Source organism: Perna viridis, chromosome 1, assembly GCF_037379345.1.
Source record: "Perna viridis isolate PV_CMFRI_1.1 ecotype Kerala chromosome 1, ASM3737934v1, whole genome shotgun sequence".
Taxonomy (NCBI): domain Eukaryota; kingdom Metazoa; phylum Mollusca; class Bivalvia; order Mytilida; family Mytilidae; genus Perna; species Perna viridis.
In genome coordinates this window covers 21,968,703-21,990,740 of record NC_142445.1, presented here as the reverse complement: position 1 = coordinate 21,990,740, position 22,038 = coordinate 21,968,703, and the positions used below count along the sequence as shown (strand labels likewise).

The window sequence follows — 22,038 nt, the reverse complement described above, 5'->3', positions numbered from 1 at the left end:
AGTATCTGACAGACATAACAACGTTCTTCTGTATATTTTGTGGGTTCTTATATTGAAATATTATTGCCGTTTTGCCATTACCCGAAAGAACAAAGCACTACGAATATTTTGTATTTGGCAGCTCACTAAAGATGTTAGCTTATTTTATGTTTCAGTTTTGAACATTTGTTTGTTGTATGCTGTAAACAATCTCAATAACTAAGTGTGGATTGCAGTTCAGTAATACCTTGATAGCCAAATTTCTTTAATTTATTTTGTAATAACTGTTTTGTCAACATAAAGGTGATTCGTATTTTTGCGTCACTTTTCATGTTCGTAAAAATACAATTTTCGCCTCTCAAATGATCTCCTAACTGCTAAGCTTATTCCATGCTTTTACATTTGTTCACACAAAATTGTAGATGATATGTAGCGTCGCATTGCTATGTCAGAAATAAAAACCTATAATTAAATTGTCTCTTGAATTACAAAAGTGTTTTAAAGCTATAACGATTTAAACACCATTTTTCGTCTTTTACTAATTCCTTAACCTTTGTGTTCAGATCACCATTACAACAAATACCGATAGAAAAAACATTGCACGTAGAATTAGTCAACAAGCGAAAATTAAATAAAAAGACCCATAAATCAGTTTTACAAATACATACCAATGACAAAAATCATTGCATTTAAATTACAAAATTATATAATAACTATGTTTCAAAAATAACACATTGTTTGTATCAATTGAACACCTGAGGAAACGTTGTCGCATTGATATACTATTCACATAAATGTTCCAAGTGTATATTACTGCATATAATTAAATACTGAGATTTAAGCAAGTATGAAATAATAAACTATTGTAGAAATGACAGTAGTTGAATAATATAATCGGATAATTAGGTCTTAATTTATGAATTAACATTTTTGAAAGAATAAGAAAGGCTGCATTCAATGGTCGCTTATACAAATGACAACAAATGTCGTTTAAATCAATCAAAAATACAATTTTAATTTTTCAGAACACCTCGATATAAATTGAAAAAGACACGCAGATGTTTTATTTCATGCAAATGTAAATTGCAATTCAGTAAAAACAACACCGAGATTGGAATGTTGTTTCTATATATAGCTACCAAAATTACTGTCACTGAAGAACACTAGACATTGCACATAATAAACAATGTTCTGGCCTGGAATTGATTCCGGTTCAGAGTTCACTGGCACTGTTCACCTATTGCCCTATAGCCATGCGTGCGGTTTAAAATTTCTACCGGCTAAGTTAGAAAACTGTGGACAATTTCCTAAGATTATTGTTTACAAATATTATATGTCCATTGAAGACTGAATGAGGATTTGAAAGTTACTTTCTTTTACATTTTCATTCTCGATCTATATGATATTTTATAAAGAAAAGTCTTTAAAATCAGTGTTATTAACAGTCGTTTCCTTTTCAATTTTTTATTCGTAAATCCTATAAGTATAATAGTTAATTAACGAAACTACTTTTGTCTTCAATGCTTTCATTTATTATTTTTTCAGTCTGTATACAACTATGCCAATGTTGCATGTAAGTGTCATGGTGTTTCTGGTTCATGTAGTTCAAAAACATGTTGGCAAGCTCTGCCACCTTTTAAAGATGTCGGGAAAAGACTTAAAGACCGATATGATGGCGCTACAGAAGTTAAATTTAACAGAAGAGGTACACGATTAGTTCGAGGGCGACGAAAATTTAATAAACCAACAAAAGAGGATTTGATTTATCTTTCACAATCTCCGGATTATTGTGTGGCAAATAAAACTACAGGCTCTCTCGGGACAGTAGGGAGGGAGTGTAACAGATATTCAGATGGAACAGATGGTTGTAGACTGATGTGTTGTGGGCGAGGGTATAATACATTTAAAAGAAAACTAGTAGAAAGATGTCACTGTAAATTTCATTGGTGTTGCTATGTAAAATGTAAAACGTGTGAACGTATAATAGACGTAAATTCTTGTAAATGAGTAAGTTGTGAAATGTAATAAAGACTTTAGAGACTGTGATAGTTAAGAAAAGATCAACTTCATGTCTGGGGTCAATCTCAGTTTTGCTTAAATAGGTGCACTGAGATACCTATGCTGCCAGATTCTGCATGTGTTCAAACAGAGAGAGTTGGAAAGAATATGTGATATGCCCTTTTATTTCATCTACCTCTTTATTTACACTTCATGAAGTGACACTTGCGAGGCATGAGTAGAAAAATAACAATTCGAAACGAAGTTAATGCACAAATGGATCACATAGTGTTTGATTTTGTTTGAGGAAATTAAGATGATAAACATTGGGATCATTCAATCATATAGTTAGTGCCCTGACTAAAAGTTCTACTTCGAGAAACACATATTGATAGAATAACATGTATGGTCAAGACATTTATTGAAATTTGCATGACCCTATTTACATTCTTGTACCAGAAAGTGTTTCTTATACCAAAGGAGAACAAATCATGACAAACTGATTTCGAATCTCACATGAATCGGAAATTCACATCGGATATTACGGCCACTTCCTTAAGTAAGGCGTAAAATAAATTCGAAAATTCCGAAAAATAGCTGACTGTCCGGAAAATGCAATACATGAAAGATATTTTGCATATATTGATCAATCACGTTTGTAGATAATCGTAAGAATTTATTTATTTACGCAATATTTTATTAATAATATTGTTGTATATTGTTTTTGTTACATTTGTTATATTTTTACAACTTAGAGTTTGTTCAACTTTTATGTTATTCATGATCAATGTCAATTGATATAGGTGTGTTGGTTTTGTTTGATTTTCACTTTAGACGGTATCTTTTACTTAGTGTCTTAACTCTGTACTGAGTTAAAAAGTGATGCAAGAGAAAAGCAAGTTTTACTTGAAATAAATTAAAAGGAACAATATTTTTCAAGTTTACAGATAGAATCATTGAAGAATAGTAAACAAAACGCAGTTGGATCAAGATTGAAAAATTAATTATGAAAATCATATTTTTCTTTTAAATATTATGAAGTAGATTCTATGATCATCTTAACAGACTGTTTAAAAGAATAATTTAGAGGAACACTTGCTTTTTTTAAAATTATTTTGATCAACACCCTAAAGTGTTTTATCAATAGTTATTTGTTTACACTGTCCTTCTAGGCCATGTACTTATTTTCTTGTTATATTCAGGTTTTGCCCTGCTATGAATAATTTATAAATGATATTATACATTGCACACTTTAAACCAGTAGCTTTCGTTTTTTATGAAGTTGGAGAAGGATTAAATTATTCAAATAAGCATCATATTTCCATAGAAAAACGAGTAAGTGTGACTGATAGCAATCATCATTAACATTTGTAAATAAGTCATTTTTCATTTTCTATCATCGTGTGAGTTTGTAGCCTCAATTCCATGTATTTAGTATGTTGCCTTAAAATGAAAAGCTTAATAGTTAACATTGTTGTCACTTTTTCTACGTATACTGTCTCAAATATGCAAAACAGGGGCGAAACGGATGTCCATTTCTGTATTGTTTAATTTCAGTTTTTACACTATATTACAGTGTACTGTAAACGGGAACATGTCGAGATGAACTTTTAAAGTGTCACTCCCACACGAATCCATCAGTTTTGATGGGCTACTGTTTTGTTTTTATCTTTCTGATGCTTCATTTGCGAATAATGTTAGTATCAATAAAATCAGCTTTTTCATTATACGATAAAATCTTATGTTCGACAACTTGCCATACTGAGTAATTTTCTATCGGCACTTTTTCCGTAAGATTAAACAATATTCATGCGCCTAGGGAGAATTTCGACGTCTCTGTGCATTGAACAGGACTAGAAATTAAATGGAAGTGTTATTAATGTAATTCCATTTGACTGTTTTAATAATTATATTAATTAAATGGGAATTCAATCAGTTCTAATTAATGTGAAAAGAACATATCAAGTGTATCTGCTGTTATGTTTTTTTTTGTTCTTGTATGGACTGGTCAGAAAAAAAATATAACTTTGTCACCGACTTCCAATAAATTGTTAATTTTGTACATCGTCTTAGTGTTTTATTTAGGAATTACAGTTTATTGGAATTTATTGCAAAAATTTGCAAAAGATACAGAAAGAGAAAACAAAAAAATTCTATTGTATTAACATCATAGGGTTTTAGAACCAGAGGCAAATGATGATTGTTGAAATTAAGCCTTAAATACAATAAAAATTTACTTAATTAACCTGCATGTCAAGGTAGGAAAACAAACCAAAAACAACAACAACAACAACAAACACAAAAAAAATCACACACACATTTACATAGCATAAAAAATATAAATGTACTTTTGCTGTTCATGCACTTTTGGTTCTTCAATACAATAACTTCAATTTATTCAAAACCAATGGATCTATGGGGGAACCCCATATCATACTTTTTACACCGAATCAGTCTGAGTTGAAAGAGCCTGGCGCTAGTTTGATCACTTTGCAACAGTGTACATTTGACAAACATTTTTCTCCAAAAAGTATTCAGATATACTAACAATAATACAGACCGTACTTTACTAAACGTTCATATTACTTAACATAATCAGTTCCCCAGGAGACTACATCCCAGTTAAATTGTAAAAAAAAATCTAAATCGTAAGTTCTCTTCATAAAGGTTTGAAAATTTTCAAAACCACACTTAGAAACACGACGTGATTCAAGATAAATTCGCAATTCGCAATTCAATTTTTTTTCACTTTTTTTTCTTTTCTTGGACTCTATAATAATAAACTGCATCAAAACTGCTTTTCAATACAAAATAAGCTTCCTGGATGCATTGTGATAAATTCGTTGCAGTATTCAGTAGAAATACAAAGAAATATTTCTTCTAATTTTATAAATGTCTTTGAACTATTTTTACTCCCTTATTTTGCACATAATATAAGTCTCAATGAAATGGTTTGACTGTATAGATTGTGCAGAAACTGTGATTTAAAATAATTTAAGTTCTGATATCAGTTTCGTTTTGCTTTATTCTGTATAAAATATAGAAGGTACTATTGTATAATTACATACATTACTTCGTTGGTGCATATGCTGTTGATGATTCAAAGTTCACAGTTACCATGATTGAAAATGAGAATTAAATCCTGTTTTAACGTTTGGAATAGGAAATAATCAGGCCAGTGATTGTTGTCTTGTTTTGTTTTGTTTTTTTGTTTTGCATATTATTCATAACGTGTTCGACATAAACCGTTCCACCAATAAACGACAATTTTTGCATCAAGTATTTGTAAAGTTTATACATACAAGAATTATTTGGCATACGATATTGAATTGACTTTACCTTTTACTGTTTTCATGAAATGTTTTGATCAAAAATATGATTTTTTATTTTAATTTTAAACTAAACCATTTATATTATTTCAACACCCGTTTATAGATGAGTTTTTGCTTCAAATTAATTTCTATGTGAATATAGCCTTGAGTTTCTTTGTGTTATATGACTTATACTTATGTAAGGTATGGAATAAATCTTTGTTATTTATGCTTTGTATTTTAACTTTACTTTGCTTATTGAACGAACCATTATTTAATGGGAAGCGTGGAACAACTGATACAAACAACTAAAATGATTGTATGTATTAATTTAAAAGTATGTATATAAGAAATCAGAAAAAAAACACAAGAATGTCAACCAAAAATATTTTTTAAACCATTCACCAAAATTACAAGGAAACAAAAACAAATCTATAAGAGTTAAAAGAAAAGATGGTTTTTTTTTACAGCAAGTAACATGGTTAACTTAGTGAACAGAGTTGATCTTCCCTTAATGAAATTACCTAACGAACAATTAAAATACAGAGATGTTTAAATCTTCATTCATACTTATATATTTAAATACCTATGAAATGATAGAAAGTTTAAATCTCTTTTATGGTTTAGCAGTTAATTTCAAATGACCTACGACATTTAATCAAATAATGGCTGCCATCCAAGCAAGGGACGGCCAGCTCAATGCTATATTACTCTCTGTAAATATAAATGAAAACAGTGCTAATTGTTAATTAGACTTTCCTTATATATGTCCTTTCTTTATCTGTCTGTCTGTTACTATTTGTGTACTCGGCAGCCAACAATACCGAGATGACATGAAATGTCACGTCCCTACTGGATCATAGTACTACAAATATGTTCGAGAAAATTGGCGGGTTTTTAGAAAATCGGGAAAAACACAAAAAGATTAAATGGAGCCATAGGAGTAAAATTTAACAAACATCGTACACAAATTTGTTTGCTACCGCCAAACATATTTTAAGCCAACCGGGGAAGATTTAGTTAACCTTTCCCGCATGCTGTCTTTCCGTATAGCGGAATACTTGGTGTGATTTCTTTTTTTTTTGGGGGGGGGTGGGGGGGAAGCAGAAATAGCAGTCACACGGATTAGACGTGCGTATGCTGGTGTGCTGTGGACGAGGATATAATACTGTTCAACATATGGGTGAAGTAAAATGTCACTGTAAATTTATATGATATTGCTCCTAATGTTGACGTGAATACATGTAGTTGAGTCTCTTGTTACATTTATATTTACATTTACTATAACCAATACATATAGTGCATTTATAATTCAATAAATTCATTACATGTGTTTGTCAATGATTTATTGGTTTTTTCAGTGTTAATGAATGCATTGTGTGTTACAGTGGAAACTATGTTAACCAAATCCTGTGTAATTAAGGCATCTTCTGATATCTATTCGTATAAATTTCAACACAATGTGAACCTTTGTAAACCCAAAAAACTGCACGAACTGAACAAATTACTCTTCCCCATATGTATTTAGTTAAAACAGATTTCAATGTATTATTAAGTTTTACGGAAAGCCTTTTGAAGATTGATGATGCTATTTCAATGCATACGTCATCAATTTGAAAATACAACGACCACCATTTTGTAATAGTCGATATAACCAAGCTTCCTTCGTTTTTTATTTGTGTGTGTTCCTTTTTAAATATGGTTTCGCCTAAAAACCAGGCAGGGGGTAATTCATCATATCTTAAGATAATCAATTAAACTGTATAAATACATTTGTTAGGTTCTTAAAATTATATTTCCTTTTGTTTTATTGGGTATGCGGGCGGAGTATTATGAGTAATTCGGTTATAGTTTGGGTATTTAAGGTCTGTTTGTATCATTTAAAGTTATCGAGTTCACACCAAAGCAGTCCGACAAGTTTATTTAATAATGTTATGTTTTGTAAGTTAATTTGTATGAATCAATTCTAATGATGTTCATACAATTTATATTTTCTAGACTACTACGACATGACAGGATGATGGTCGCCACTGACAAACTTGCAGCTTTGATTTTTCTTTTTTAAATAAATTGCTTTGGTGTGCCTCGCCTCCTATATTAGTCTTTTTACTTGCCCTTATAAAATGGAAATGATTTATGTTCGGACGAACGTAGTGAGGGAGAACATAACAACTCTTTCTTTGTTCATGTCCTTGAATCTGCTACTTATCGTGAAATATTTTTTTGACTTGTTTCTGGTTGAAAGTTTTCCTATACTTTTTCTGGAGTAGAAAATAACCAAACTCTAAGTGTTAATATCTCCAACATTCATTTACACTTTCATTTTTAATACGTTTTTTTTCGATGATGTTTACTGAAGGAATTCCAATCATAACATATTTGGAATCTGCTACTTATCGTAAATATTTTTTGACAGGTTATAGTGTAAAATTCTGGCGGGCAATTTTCCCGTACTTTTTCTGCACTAGAACATAACAAATTTTAAGTTTTAAAATATCTAGTGAACTGCTTTTTTTGCACTTATATTTCCGAATGCAGTTTCTATGTGGCCTACAGAAGGATTTGCAATAAAACATATTTGGGATTAGAAATACATGAATCACCACATATAAGCCTTAGCATGGTTTTTAGGCAGAGGTGTACTTTAGGCAGAGGTGTACTTAAGAGACAAAGTTTTCGTCCTTGGACCTGCGTGGCCACGATATCCTTCTATTCAAGGATTACGTTCATTTTATTTACATAAGAATATCAGAACAAATTGGTCACCAGCAAGATAATAATAATAATAATAATTATGGTGTATTTTATCTAAACAGGATATATAGTAATTAAGTTATATAAACTTGTTTACAATATTGTCCTGCTTTACATACATTATTTCATAATAAATTATAAAATCATGAAAAAATACATACATAAATAACACTATACATAATTTAAATCAACATTTGAATTTAAGCTCTTAGCTTTAAACATTTGTATTTATAAAGCCTATTACGTATTACCCCTTGATTGACAAATAAAGCCAAGTAGTATTTGAGTAAAGTAAAAACCAAAAACACTTAAATATTATGGTGTTAAATTGTTTAGAAAGCATACAAGGACAATAAATATAGCTGCTGTAGAAGAGAGTTTCAGATGTGAATAAAAATATCGTTTCAAGTGCATGCATTTATGAAGTATGCAGTGAAAAAAATGGTTTGAAAAAGCGAACAAAAACTTGCTTGAATATCACATGCTAAATAATATTTTCTTCGCATGGATTTGGCACTTATCATAGCTTTTAAAATCATTTTGACGACTGTTAAATTAAAAAAAAACTTTCGAAATACTGGTCATGATTGATATTTATTTCAGAGTGACAAGGTAAAAGGGAGACACCTCATTTTCTAAATTAGTAGTTTTGTAAGAAAAGCAAGTTATTTCAAATAATAATCAAATTCATATCAAAAACACATCACACCCATTAATGAGAGGGAATAGTAGACTATTTATTATGATAAAAAAGATACCCATAGGAAGTTCAGATTGCATAAAAAACTATTTTTTTGTTAAAAGCATCGTTCTTATTGACAGACAAAAGTACTCATAAGCATGTTATCATTCGAACATCCTAATAAATATGCATCTGTCATGAAATGAGCTTTTAAGGAGGTACACCTAGAGTAAGGGACATAACTTTTGAAATCGGCGATATCTTGGTATCATATTCAAGTTTATCATCGTCCATCAAGGCATAGCGTTCATTTGATACAGAATGAAGTCAGTCGAAGTTACTTTGATGCTTACATGAGATGTTAAATATTTTAGACAAACGTTCCAATGATTTGTAAGACTAATGTCCCTTACCCTAGGTCTACCTCCTGATCGATACTTTGAATTGGACTTCACAGAATTTTATAAATCACTTTTACATACATGAACAGAATATGTACTTAAAACATCATCTGCCTTATACTAAGTAGTCTTCTTTAGTTGGTTGTTTCAAATTTGTAAGTATTTAGTGTCTTCATTTAGTTCCAGGCTGTGATATTCTGAAAAGGACTCATTTCTGTTAGATTGTTAAGTTATCAAGCTTGCTTTTACTTGATTTTATAGGCTGTTGTCAATTCAGCTGAATTATCCTGTAAGTGCCACGGACCTACAGGATCTTGTTGTTTAAGAACGTGTTGGAAAAAATTGGCAGCATTTAGAAAAGTCGGAAGAATACTTTATGACAAATACGAGAACTCCATAAGAGTAAAGTTGAATAGGAACCGTTCTAAATTAGTTCCTTATCGACGTAGATATTTTGAAAAACCAACCGAAGAAGATTTGGTTTACCTTCAGCGATCTCCGACCTACTGTTTTAAGAATGAAAGTTTAGGAATCTTAGGCACGATTGGAAGGGAGTGTAAAAACAATTCTTATGTTTTGGATGGATGTGACATCATGTGCTGTGGACGAGGATATAAAACTGTTCAAAGAATCCGAGAAGAAGAATGTCGCTGTAAATTTAGTTGGTGTTGCTCCTATCACTGTAGAACATGTGAAACTATTGTTGACGTGAATACATGTAGATGAGTCTGTTGATAAAAAATTATAGAAATTTATAACATTAGTGTAGTTGAAAGTTATGTTATGTATTAGTAATATTCAAATTGAAATGTAACACAATGTAAGATATATCAATCGATATGGCTAAGTTTTAATGATGATAAACAATAATTTGGTATATGTTGATAATCAAAAAAAGTTTTTTTAAACTTTTGAACTTAAAATGCTCAAAGCCCGAGAAATTGGCTGCTTAGCAGAAAACAATTTTACTCTTAAGCTTGAATATGATACTTATTTTAGTTGAAAATATTTCGAGATCGAATTTGACCCCTTGAACGCACCAGGTCACATAACTATTGAATTATATCCATAACATTTTGATAAGCTGTAAGCTTATTTAGTCCCAAGATATCATAGGTTGATGTATAATTATTAGCGACAAAAGTTTATAGATTTAACTCGCTGGGCTGGTGTGTTGAGATAAAGGATACTATAGACACTCTGAAGTCAGCCTCATATCTTAAAATACACTTAGAAATCGATGGTAAAGAAAAATTATTGACCAAACTTTACGACAAACGTGATGACTTTTCATTCAGAATTGTCAACTTTCCTTTCATCTGTGGCAACATCCCTTCGGCACCTGCGTATGGAGTGTTCATATCACAACTCATACGTTATGCCAGAGCTTGCCGAAACTACGCAGTCTTTTTGTATCGCGCTAGAACTATAACAAATAGGCTTCTGGAACAGTGTTATGTTGCTACAAGATCGAAGTCATCACTACATAAGTTTTACGGTCGTCATCATGAACTCGTGGACCGTTATGGTGTATCCATCTGCACCATGAAAACTGATTTATTCAACGGGTCATAGTTTTCTTTTCCTCGTTTGTCTACCCCGGACTTGACTTTTTATGAGCAACTCGGCGGATGTTTCTAGAAAATCAGAGGACGCTTACCCTACCGGTGCATCTGGTCCATGCTCCCAGTTTTTAGTGGAGTCCGGATTGCTCATTTGCTTTTGTTACTTTGTATGTATGATTTTAGTTACTTTATGTTCTTTGTTGTGTATGTCTGTTTTCCATGTCTGGTCTTTGTCCCTGTATTACGTTCTTTTGATTGCCGCTATAACCTTGGTTCCCTTGATTACTCTTTTCCTGTTTTATTTTATTTTTTTTTGTTTTGGTCTTATATACCCAGCAACACGAAGCGGCAAGGTATTATGTAATACTCAGAACAGAAAGTAGAATGAATGAAGTAATTGATAGGTCTAATTTTTATTAGATTAGAGAGAATTTGACGTGTTATTGAGTGAATTTATGGCGTATTTGAATGTTGTGTCTGTTCATTTTGACAATATATTAAAGAGGCTGGTTAATATCTTATAAACTTAGTTAAACTCCATCAAAGATTTCATGCAACTGTCCACAGTTAGGAGATGTTGGTCATTACTTTGTCTTCGTGTCGTCATATTACTTTTTAATTTAATTTTAAAGAAGTCATCGTTCTGTTACCGTGGATATTACTTTTGTTGTTGGGGCCTTTCAGAACTTTAATTCTTAAAGTTCTGTTTATACTATAAACCTTTTTGTGGTCTCTGAAAGTATTTAATATTTAGATTTAGGTTATATGTTGGTGCTTTTTGTTGAGTTTCACCATACCCGTTTGTATTTCCATTGGATCTTCTTGCTTTAGATATCGTACTATTTTCGGATAATGTTGATTTCGTTTACATGAAAATATCAGAACTATTTGGACATTTTTAAAAAGGATAAATGGCACGTTAACCTATCTAACTTGTTCACTGTGTTGTCTTGTATTATATACATTATCTTCCCAATATGTTATTAAAGAAATAAGAATGAGCACACATCAATAACAATACGAAAAACAAATAATGAAAATATGAATGTAAGTCTTTTACTCTAAATTTTTTCTAAAGACGTACTGTATTACAATTGACTGATTATTCAAATTGATTCTGCCCCGTGAAGATCCGGGTGTTAAAAGAATAGGCCTGCAGCAGCGCTAAGCTTGTCGTAAAAGACGACTAAATAGTGCTCAGAACCATAGCCGGGGGTAGGGCGCTCTGCCTACATAGCAACTGGGTTGTGTGCCCCAGGTGGTGGAATGGGGTACCCCTGGCGTGTTACATGCTGGGGTTGTCAGGCTATAATACGGAAAACCTGACCGCATACCATAGTGGTGTACCGTGTTGGGAAAGATGCCACGTTCCTCGCACGTTAAAGAACCCTACTGTGGTATTCTCCCGGAGTAGGAACCATAGGTCTCCGCCACAGGAGGCTAAATTGTCCGACCCTACCCACCTCTCCCTATTTCCAGTGGCAATCAAAATTTGTCGACCCCTTGTTTCCCATCCTTTTTTCATTTTATCATTATTTCATGTTCATTTTATCATCCATTTCATGTTCATCGTCTGAATATAGCTGAAATATTGCTGCTCGGACGTTAAACCCCAACAATCAATCAACTAATTAATTCTAGAAGATATTAGCATACAAACTTTGAGTGTTTGCTTTTAGTGCAATTAGTAAATTGTTACACTTTCTCTAGTTGTTCTAGAACAGTTATGACTTGCATATTAAAATGCATTTAAACATGGCTTGCGTTAAGTTGTTCAACAAGCTAACGAACGGACCAGAAGTTAAATTATCTGTTGTAGTTGAGAGTTTCAGATATACACAAAACATTGTTTTAAGTTCATTCATATGGAGAATGATGTGTAAAGAAAAAGCTTTGTTTCTATAACTACATAAATTAAACAAGAGAAACAAATATCTTCCTGCAAACCACATGCTAATAATAAAAATATTTGCATTACATAAAATTGGCACTAGGTCCTTACCATTGCAGTTAAAATCATTTTTGACGACTATTTAACTGCAAATCTATTTTAATACTGCATTAAAATGATATTTATTTTGTGAGTGTTAGGGTAAAAGGGAGACATCTCATTTTTTTTTCTGTTATGCTTAGTCTTTAACAAAGCAAGCGATCCAAAGTAAATCAAGTTTATAGAATCATACCAATCATATCAAGGAAATGTAGGAATAAGACTCTAGCAGAAATCCGAAGAATGTTATCCAGCGACAAAGACCCGACTAGGAAAACAGACACAAAATTACACATACAAAATAACAAAAGTAAATGAACAACCCGGACTCCACTAAAAACTGGGAACATGGACCAGGTACACCGATAGGGTAAGCGTCCTCTGCACCGAGTTGTTTATAAAAAGTCAAGTCCAGGGTATACTATCTGTTGCGATTGAAATATACTTCTTTGAAGTCCAAAATCCATAATGATATTATTATTGTTAATACTTAATGACAGACAAAACTATTCATAGGCATTTTATTACCTTCTAGTATGTATTAATAAGCATACATCTATCATAAAACAAAATCAAATACTTTGAATTTGCCTGTAAGGTAAGTGTACAATTACTTTAATATATAAAAACTGAATATGTTATAAACAAACAGTCTAGATAGTTGTCTTATTTTCTTGTTTTTATCATTTGAATGCATGGCAACCAAATTAAAAAAAAAATGTTAGTATGTCCTCTTTCGAAACTTATTTTATTTGAAAAAAAGTTGAAGCCAGACACCCCGAATTTTTTCCTTTCCTCGTTTGTCTACCCCGGACTTGGCGGACGTTTCTAGAAAAGCAGAGGACGCTTACCCTACCGGTGCACCTGGTCCATGCTCCCAGTTTTTAGTGGAGTCCGAGTTGCTCATTTGCTTTTGTTACTTTGTATGTATTTTAGTTACTTTATGTTCTTTGTTGTGTATGTCTGTTTTTCATGTCTGGTCTTTGTCCCTGGATTACATTCTTTTGATTACCGCTATAACTTTGGTTCCCTTGATTACTCTTTCAGATAACCCTTTCCATGTTAAATACTAGTCGGGTTGCATATTTGATAGTGGGAGTTAGGTCGGTTAGAACAGCAGGTTAATTATTTTTGGAGGATAATTGAATCAAAACATTAGAGCTTAGGAGTCAATCTATGGGGTATTTTGTTGATGAGAGATAAATACATGGTCTCTTTCATTGTATGTATATGTTTAATTATTTTTTTCCTATTTAATATGCTTTATACTTCTTACCATTCCATTTAGAAGGAGTTGCGTTTATAAGATTTGTGGATAGACGGGATGTATCATATATACCCCAAAACTTTGTTTGCGCTTGGGGGGGGTATAACAAAACATACATCACAAATCACAAATTGGATCACACAGAAAGATATACAACAGGAACGTTTCCAAAACATCGGTATGAAATCTGTTGTTTTAGAAGGGCGAGCTTCTTGGAAGACACAACTATTGAAGGTCAAGTCCGGTGAAGAGCGATATCATCTATGAAAGTTGGCAGACACAGCTCATTATCGAAAAGGACTTACGTCATGATTATTGAATTGATATGACAAGTTTAGAGCAAATCCTTCCCCATTAGTCGTGAATTCTGTAGATGCTTAAAATGTATGTTTATACCAATGATCTAGAAGTTCTAAGTTCGTGTTCACATGCAATGTCGATTTGATTAAGTTTAGAACATACAGCTAGTTTCTATGATAATTGGATGGCACTCCATGATTGTTAATCATATTATAGTGATGGCTGTAGAACTTTTGAAATGACGGCTTTCATATTTTAACAACATATACCTGTCCTGATTGTTCATGTGACAATTTCAGAGCTCTGTCTACCTAATCATCGTAATGGTTGCAATTTCTAAAGAAAAGCGTACATGAGTTGAGAGACAAAAGTTCCATACAATGGAGCCGTTGCAAATCATATATGTCACTAGAGAAATCAAGGTCGAATCGTTTGCCTCAGAGTTTTATTGAATTGAAAGCTTCCATTTTTTTGGTCAATTTCGGGAGAAAGATCAAGATAAGATGCAGTCTTCCTGGTTTCTGTAGTGTTCTTAAGTTCACTCTATTTTTAGGCAGATGAGATTATAGTATTCCCAAGATTATTTAGTGATAAAAATAATCCATTTATCTAATGTTTTAATTAAAGAATTGTGCGAAATTGTGTTCATATTGCTAGGGTCTCTAGCTGCGGCAGTAGAAGTGTAGAAAAAACACTAAGTAGAGGTGCATGAATAATTACTGTCTTTTGGAAAACTAATCCAGCAAACATGTTCTAGATAGCAATAATTTTATCAAGTAAGAAATAATTCCAAATCATTTTCCAAATATACAGAAGAAGATGTTTACAAAAGCTGGAATTTTTAATCGACAACATATTTGTCCAGTGTGGTGGACTCGTTTTTCAACAAACGGTCGGCATTCCAATGGGAACAAATTGAACTCCTCTACTTGCTGACCTATTCCTTCACTCTCAAAGAAAGACTATCGTTTAGCTAGATCTTTTAATCTCAGTTTCCGCTATATAGATGACGTATTATCTTTAAACAATCCTAATTTTGGGGATTTGATACATCACATCAACCCCAAAGAACTCGAGATAAAGAATACTACAGACACTGTGAAGTCAGCCTCATATCTTGACCTACACTTAGAAATCGATGGTAAACTATTGACTAACCTTTACGACAAACGTGATGACTTTTCATTCAAAATTGTCAATTTTCCTTTCATCTGTGGCAATATCCCTGGAATGTTCATATCACAACTCATACGTTAAGCCAGAGCTTGCCGAGACTACGCAGACTTTTTATATCGCTAGAATTCTAACAAATAGGCTTCTGGATCAGGGTTATGTTGCTACACGATTGAAGTCATCACTACAAAAGTTTTATGGTCGTCATCATTAACTCGTGGATCGTTATGGTGTCTCCATCTGCGCCATGAAAACTAATTTATTCACCGTGTCATAGTTTTCCTTTCCTCTTTCGTTTATCTCGGTCTTGACTTTTTGTGAGCAACTCGGAGGTGTTTCTAGAAAAGCAGAGGACGCTTACCCTACCGGTGCACCTGGTCCATGCTCCCAATTTTTAGTGGAGTCCGAATTGCTCCTTTGCTTTTGTTACTTTGTCTTCTTTGTTGTGTGTGTCTGTTTTCCATGTCTGGACTTTGTCCTTGGATTACATTCTTTTGATTTTTTTATCTAGCCCTGCAATTCCGTCAGTTGTAAAGAAGTAGATTTGAGTTAAAGTTTTTTGTTAGGAGGGGAATTGTGATACTAGTATAAAGTGTATACGAAGAAAAATCAAAGGTTTATACTGCTAAAAAAAGTTTACCTAAGATGAACTTTTGAGTCCATTCTACACATATTAGGAAGGAGGTTTCAAGCTTAGATTGGGATTTGCTTGTACAATAGGCTGCAAGGGTAATGTAACACTCTTTATATGGGAACTTAAGAAAATAAGATGTCTAGCACACGGTATAAAACGGAAAATAACACTGATAATTTCATCTTTCGAATAAGAACAATTTAAAGAAAATCAACAACCAATATCATTATAAATCGGAGTAATTTTGGAATAAAATATCTCAAATTTAATTGGAAAGAAATCAGAAAGATCTTAACGGGCAGAACACTTAGAACAGTTATTTTATTCGGGCAGCAAAAAGCAGTAAAATGAGAATAGTTAATCGGCGTTATATGACATCTTTGCCTAAATATAACTGTCATTTGATAATCTGAAATAATAGATAAATACTGTCTTTTTGTGACACTATACCTGTGCTTATCCTCTTGGCTCTTTGTGAAGCATAAGGCGAGGCACAGATCTATTCACTTTGGTCGGTCTTTGACAACCTCTTCTGTTGCCTTACAACTCTGTCACCATAACTCATTCCAGTTTTCCCCGCTGTTCTTCTCCACGTCTCTTTCGGCCTTCCTCGTTTCCTTTTGACTTCTGGAGCCCGTGTTTATGCTGTATTTGTGCCTTCATTATTTCCTTTCCTTTAAATCTTGCCTATGTAGCACCATCTTCTGGATTTTATGTCATCCTCCATTGACTGGGTATTCGTTTTCTCATAAAATGGCTTGTTGCTGATCTTGTTAGGTCAAAATAACCTATGCAGACATCAGTTCTGGAATGCCTCACACTTCTTGATGTCAGCCACGGTCATCCTTCAAGCACTAAGATCAGTACAACAATAATGACATGAAATTACTGTTGAGATCTTAATCTTGTTTTTATGTTGTATATATTGAATTTCCAAAACTGACATAAGGCAACGAGAGCCTTTCTGGCCTTCTGTAGCCTGGCTTTGATGTCATCAGCAGCTCTTCCCTTGTTACTTTTGATTTCTGATAGATAAATTCAGCTATGTCCTCTAGCATTTTACCATCAATTTTTACTGGTTTGTCTATATTCACATTCATTCTCGTGGTCTTTTTCTTTCCATCATTCTTTCTCTGTCTATTCTTTGATGGTTGCTGTGGTGTCTTGTACGTCATTTAACTTACTTTAAAAGAAGGCAATGTCACGACAAAATCAAGATCTTCTAGTTTACTTTTTAACTTCATCCTATTCCTGTATTCTGTCCTTCCACATTGTTTTTCATTACCAAGTCTAACACCACTAGGAAAGTAAGCTAGACATTCCACATCCCTGTTTCACTTCGCTTTCAATCTGTACCCAATCTGATTGGAATCCTGTGTTAATTACTTATATCTCGTTGTTCTCGTATAGCTTCTTTATTATTGTTGTAAGCTTCTACAGTATTCCATAGAAATACATTACGCTGTCAAATACCTTCTCGAAATCTATGAAGTTGATGTATAGAAGTGCTTGACACACGACACAATGTTCGATAATGTTTCTTAGAATGAGTATCTGGTCTGTTGTTCTTTCTTGTCAAAATCCAGCTTGTTCATTTTCTTAATGCCTAATCGACCCCTTCTTTAATTCTGTTTATCAATGTTTCCTAGAATCTTGCTTGGTACCAAAGACAGCGTAATACCTTTTCAGTGTGAGCATCTCGACAGATCTTTGACAATATATTACTATATCATAAATTTCCCAATAGGAAGCTAAGTAAAATAAGCGCACAATGTACTCCCATTTTGCACTATAACTTCAAAATCATGACGTCATCAACTAAAACAACACGTTTTAAATTGGCTTTTAGCAGCAGCTGTACAATAAAAAGGGTTATCGCATGCGCATTTGAGACAAAAAATTACCCCTTGTAGATAATACACTGCACTAGCAAGCCGGTGTAATATAAAATTCTACTCAGGACAATATATCTCGATGTTCATGAAATAACCCTATAATATAACATATCAAAAATCCATTTAAGCGATAAAATATCAGGCCTCAGACAGCAATAACTTCAATATCATTACTCTAACTCAACTGCTTCATAATATTCCATAATCCAATTATCTTAAAGACTTTATAGTTGATCATACTGTTTTCATTGATCGTCAGATGCATCAAAATTGGCTGTTTAAAATGTTCTTAAAATAATGCACCCAGTTGCACATTCTTTAACATTAAAAATCAGTTTTAAATAAAAGACTATGTTAAATTGAATTGGTAAATTACTTGCCGGAATCTAAATGTTCACATTAATACAAATATTTAGGTGAAGATTCTCTTTATCTTAAAGGATTCAACATTAGCTGATGAAAACATATCTGAAACGAACATGCTTTCATAAAATTGTACCAAATAATGCCAGATCTTTCTAGTTTATTCCAAGGCCATTGAGTATATGACTTTTTTGCCTCAGAAAAGCGAAAGTAAAGAAAGTTGTTGTTCTTGAATATTAAATGGATAGCTTCATTGTTGGTATTTTGTAAATGAAGTCAACTTGTTAACTAACTGCTGATTTCGTTAGCTAAATTTTGTTACAGGTTCATTTAAAGTCCACCTTACCCGTGAATATCGAAATTTGTAAAATTAAATAAAGCAGTATGTAGTTTCTTGTCAAGGAGAAAAACCACAACGGGATGAAAAAAGTCAGCTCAATGCCACCCATGGGCCTCCAATGAACGACGAGGAAACCCTCGCACCAGTGAGCAGTCTGCAGCTGGCCCGAGAACATTATACACAGGTACATGTATATACAAGAATAACTTGTGCCTTATTTGCAAATATATTTATTCCTACAGAATAGGCGGTTTTCACAATGTAAATGCGTTCATAGTATCTACTTTTCAAAGCAGTGCTATTTAAAGAATTTTCGAAACATTTGATTTCTTGTAACGTTTCAAAATGAAAAAAATTGTGAGTACTAGTATACCCATTAAAACATATGGACAAAAGCAAATGTTCTTTCGAAACATCATAGGTATGATTATTTTCTTCGAACAAATATAGACAAACTTTTTCCCAATATCAGGCATTCCTGTCATATGAGTTGATAGTTTCTTATCACACGTATGATCTAAAATGAGATAAAAAAAATGAAAATATGGTCCGTAACCTGATAAACGGACAATATTTGATTTTACATTCTATTTGTTTATGAAATTATCAAGAACACCATACGTTCTTTACATAAACCATATATGTTTAAATAAGCATGTTCTATATATGTGTCTTATTTAAGTAACAGTCGCTAATAAAATCAAACAGAAGGTGATTCATGCATGTAAAAAACACCAAATTTACTTTATTTCTTATTCAGAATTAGTTACAGGCCAGATAACAAATCTTGGTTTTTCATTTGGATGTTGCGCTTTTGAGATAAAATCTCATGAATACATGAATTGTACATGAAAGCAGTAGTCCATGGGCTGGAAGGGTCCACCGTACTACCCCCCCCCCCACTCATCAAGTTCATGATGATTTTTAGATACCTTTATATCTCCCATTAGCGAATTAATTTGTCGCCAAAGAATATTCTCGGATTCTTCTTCAGTATATGCATATGTTTATACCCCAGTGGGTCAAAAAGCCAGGATTGTTTTGCCTCAATTGTTTGACCGTCTAAGTCTTCCTGAGATAGCATGTGTGAACAAACTTAATATATTTAGGTATTATCATGTAGCAAAATGTCTCAGCTTTCCAATGATACCAAAACAGTTGCGATAACACTTTTCTGTAATTGTAAGTTGTTCCATAAATGTGTCTGAATACACAAAAGCTTATTTGAAGTAGGATATTTGAAAAAAAAAATACCTACTACATGTGAGATGGAAGAACATATGAAATTCCGAAAATTCACCATTTTATGAAAAACTCATTATTGTCAGCTTCAAACTGAAATATACTCGCCTGAAATAAGAACATATGTATAATACATCGATATATAAAACACAAGTACCCGACATGTCTTTTTTGCATCGATTATATGCTTAAAATTAACATTTTGGTCATGTTGAAGTATTCTTATCATGGGTAAGGGTGGCAGTTTTTATCTTATTGGTTTGGAAATGTTCGAATATTTGTTACTAAGGCTCATTAGAAAGCTAAGACACTATATAATTGTGTTTGAATATACAAAAGCTTGTTTGAAGTACAGTATTTGAAAAAAATAGTTGACAATTATATATGAAATTGAAGAAAATGTAAAATTCCAAAAATTCCCCTTTTTTATGAAAAACTCTTTATTGTTACATTGAAACTGAAAAAATGGCGCCTGAAATGAGAAGATATGTTAGATACATCGCTAATTGAAACAAAAGAACCCAACATGTCCATTGTACACCCTTTATTTGCCCAAAAAATCACATTTAAATTCATGCTGTGGCATTTTTTTCATGGGTAGGGGTGGCATTTTCCCACCTAACATGACATAAAAATGTTCAAATATTCATTGCTTAGGCTCATTTTGAAGCTTAGACATAATATTAATGTGCTGTATCTCATAAAAGCTTGTTTAAACTACGGATTTCTGAAAAAAGCACAATATCGGGTGGTATAGAAGAAAATTCTGAAATTCTGAAATTTCCCATTTTTCCGATTTTGGTATGATGTGAATGAGAATTCTGTTTGATACTGTGACATGTTTTCTAGGGGTAGGGGTAATGTTTTTACCATTTTTTAGAAAAGCCTTCTTAAAAAATTGTTTTTTATTGGGTTATTTATGTAGAAAATAAAATTATCTATCGAATGATACCAAATTTGAGACGTTTTAGTCAAGCAATAACTTGTAGAGTGGAATTTATCCGACTTTTACGGAAAATTCGAAAATCCCATTTTTTGCATTTTTGGATAAAATCTGACTACGAAAATCGGCAAAATCTATCAAAAGAACCCCAGAAGTATAAATTGTGATAATACTAAATAGGAAATACCAAATAAACTGTTTTTACTGACGTGTTAATACTCTAAGGGTTTTGACATTGAAAAATATGTCAATTTAAGCAATTTTTCGGCGGGTGGGGGTACATTTTATTCATTTATCCCAAAACCCCAAGTGTTACTGCAATGGTATTGGTACAATTGTAAAGCTGCAACGGTATTGGTACCATTGTAAAGCTAGGACAAGGGGATACATGATGATTTATACATATGTAAGTTTACTTCGTGTTGAGGAAGTTCGTAGAATCAAAATACTCAAAAAATTGTTTTTTGCCTCAACGAGGTATAAAAAGTAGCCGAAAAATACAAAAATGCTTCAGTGAACTTTTTGCCTCACCAGTTAATCTGTGAAAAAAAGCATATTAAAGAATACAACATACGGATCATACGGATGTTTTAGCGATTACATGCGTAACATTAATTAACATCGAAATTAATTGACGTTTAAGGATATTTTTGTCTCGTGAACTGAATGAAAATAAGATACCGGCGAAAATTATTATTTTAGTTACATCTCCTTTAAAGTTTATAGAAAAAAAACAAGAATTCTACAATATACAAAACAAACTATCTGCATAAAAACATGTTTTGTATATACTTGAGTTAACTCTCTTTTTATATTTAGGTGTAATCAAAAACTAATGAAACATCAAATTAGCAAAATATTCACAAAATCTTTTTTTTTTTTGGGGGGGGGGGGAATTACATAAAATATAATCTTGCCTTTCAAAGAAAACTGTATTACTGTCTCAATTTTTATTCTTTAAGAATTGGAAAGCTTAATTTTCAAATTAAAAATCTAACAAGATTGAAATCGAGTGTTCTGAAGCAAAGTATCGTTTTAAATGGTTGAAATATCCTATAGACAACCTTTCATCTGCTTTTTCATTTTCATAGTTTAAAGGGAAAGACCACCTTAGCATTAAGTTAGGCTCTTATAAAAAAAACTATACTCCTGTAAACAAAAATAAATAACCTTTAATGCAAAATGCTCAAGGCTATGCAAA

The 22,038-nt window shown here is 32.5% G+C and overlaps 1 protein-coding gene across 4 annotated transcripts in view; it reads left to right on the top strand.

Moving 5' to 3' along the window:
- LOC148627787 (protein Wnt-5b-like) overlaps positions 1-12,444 on the top strand; it is a 45,664-nt gene extending 33,220 nt beyond the window's left edge. For 3 of the 4 annotated variants that reach the window (XM_088578936.1, XM_088578945.1, XM_088578928.1), the window contains exon 5: positions 9,387-12,444. In XM_088578936.1, the coding sequence (XP_088435062.1) occupies positions 9,387-9,851 (465 nt within the window). In that variant the 3' untranslated portion in view covers positions 9,852-12,444. Of the gene's footprint in view, positions 1-1,524; positions 4,040-9,386 lie in introns of those variants that run through there. The other variant, XM_088578953.1, reaches the window with a different exon arrangement.
- The last annotated feature ends 9,594 nt before the right edge of the window (positions 12,445-22,038 follow it).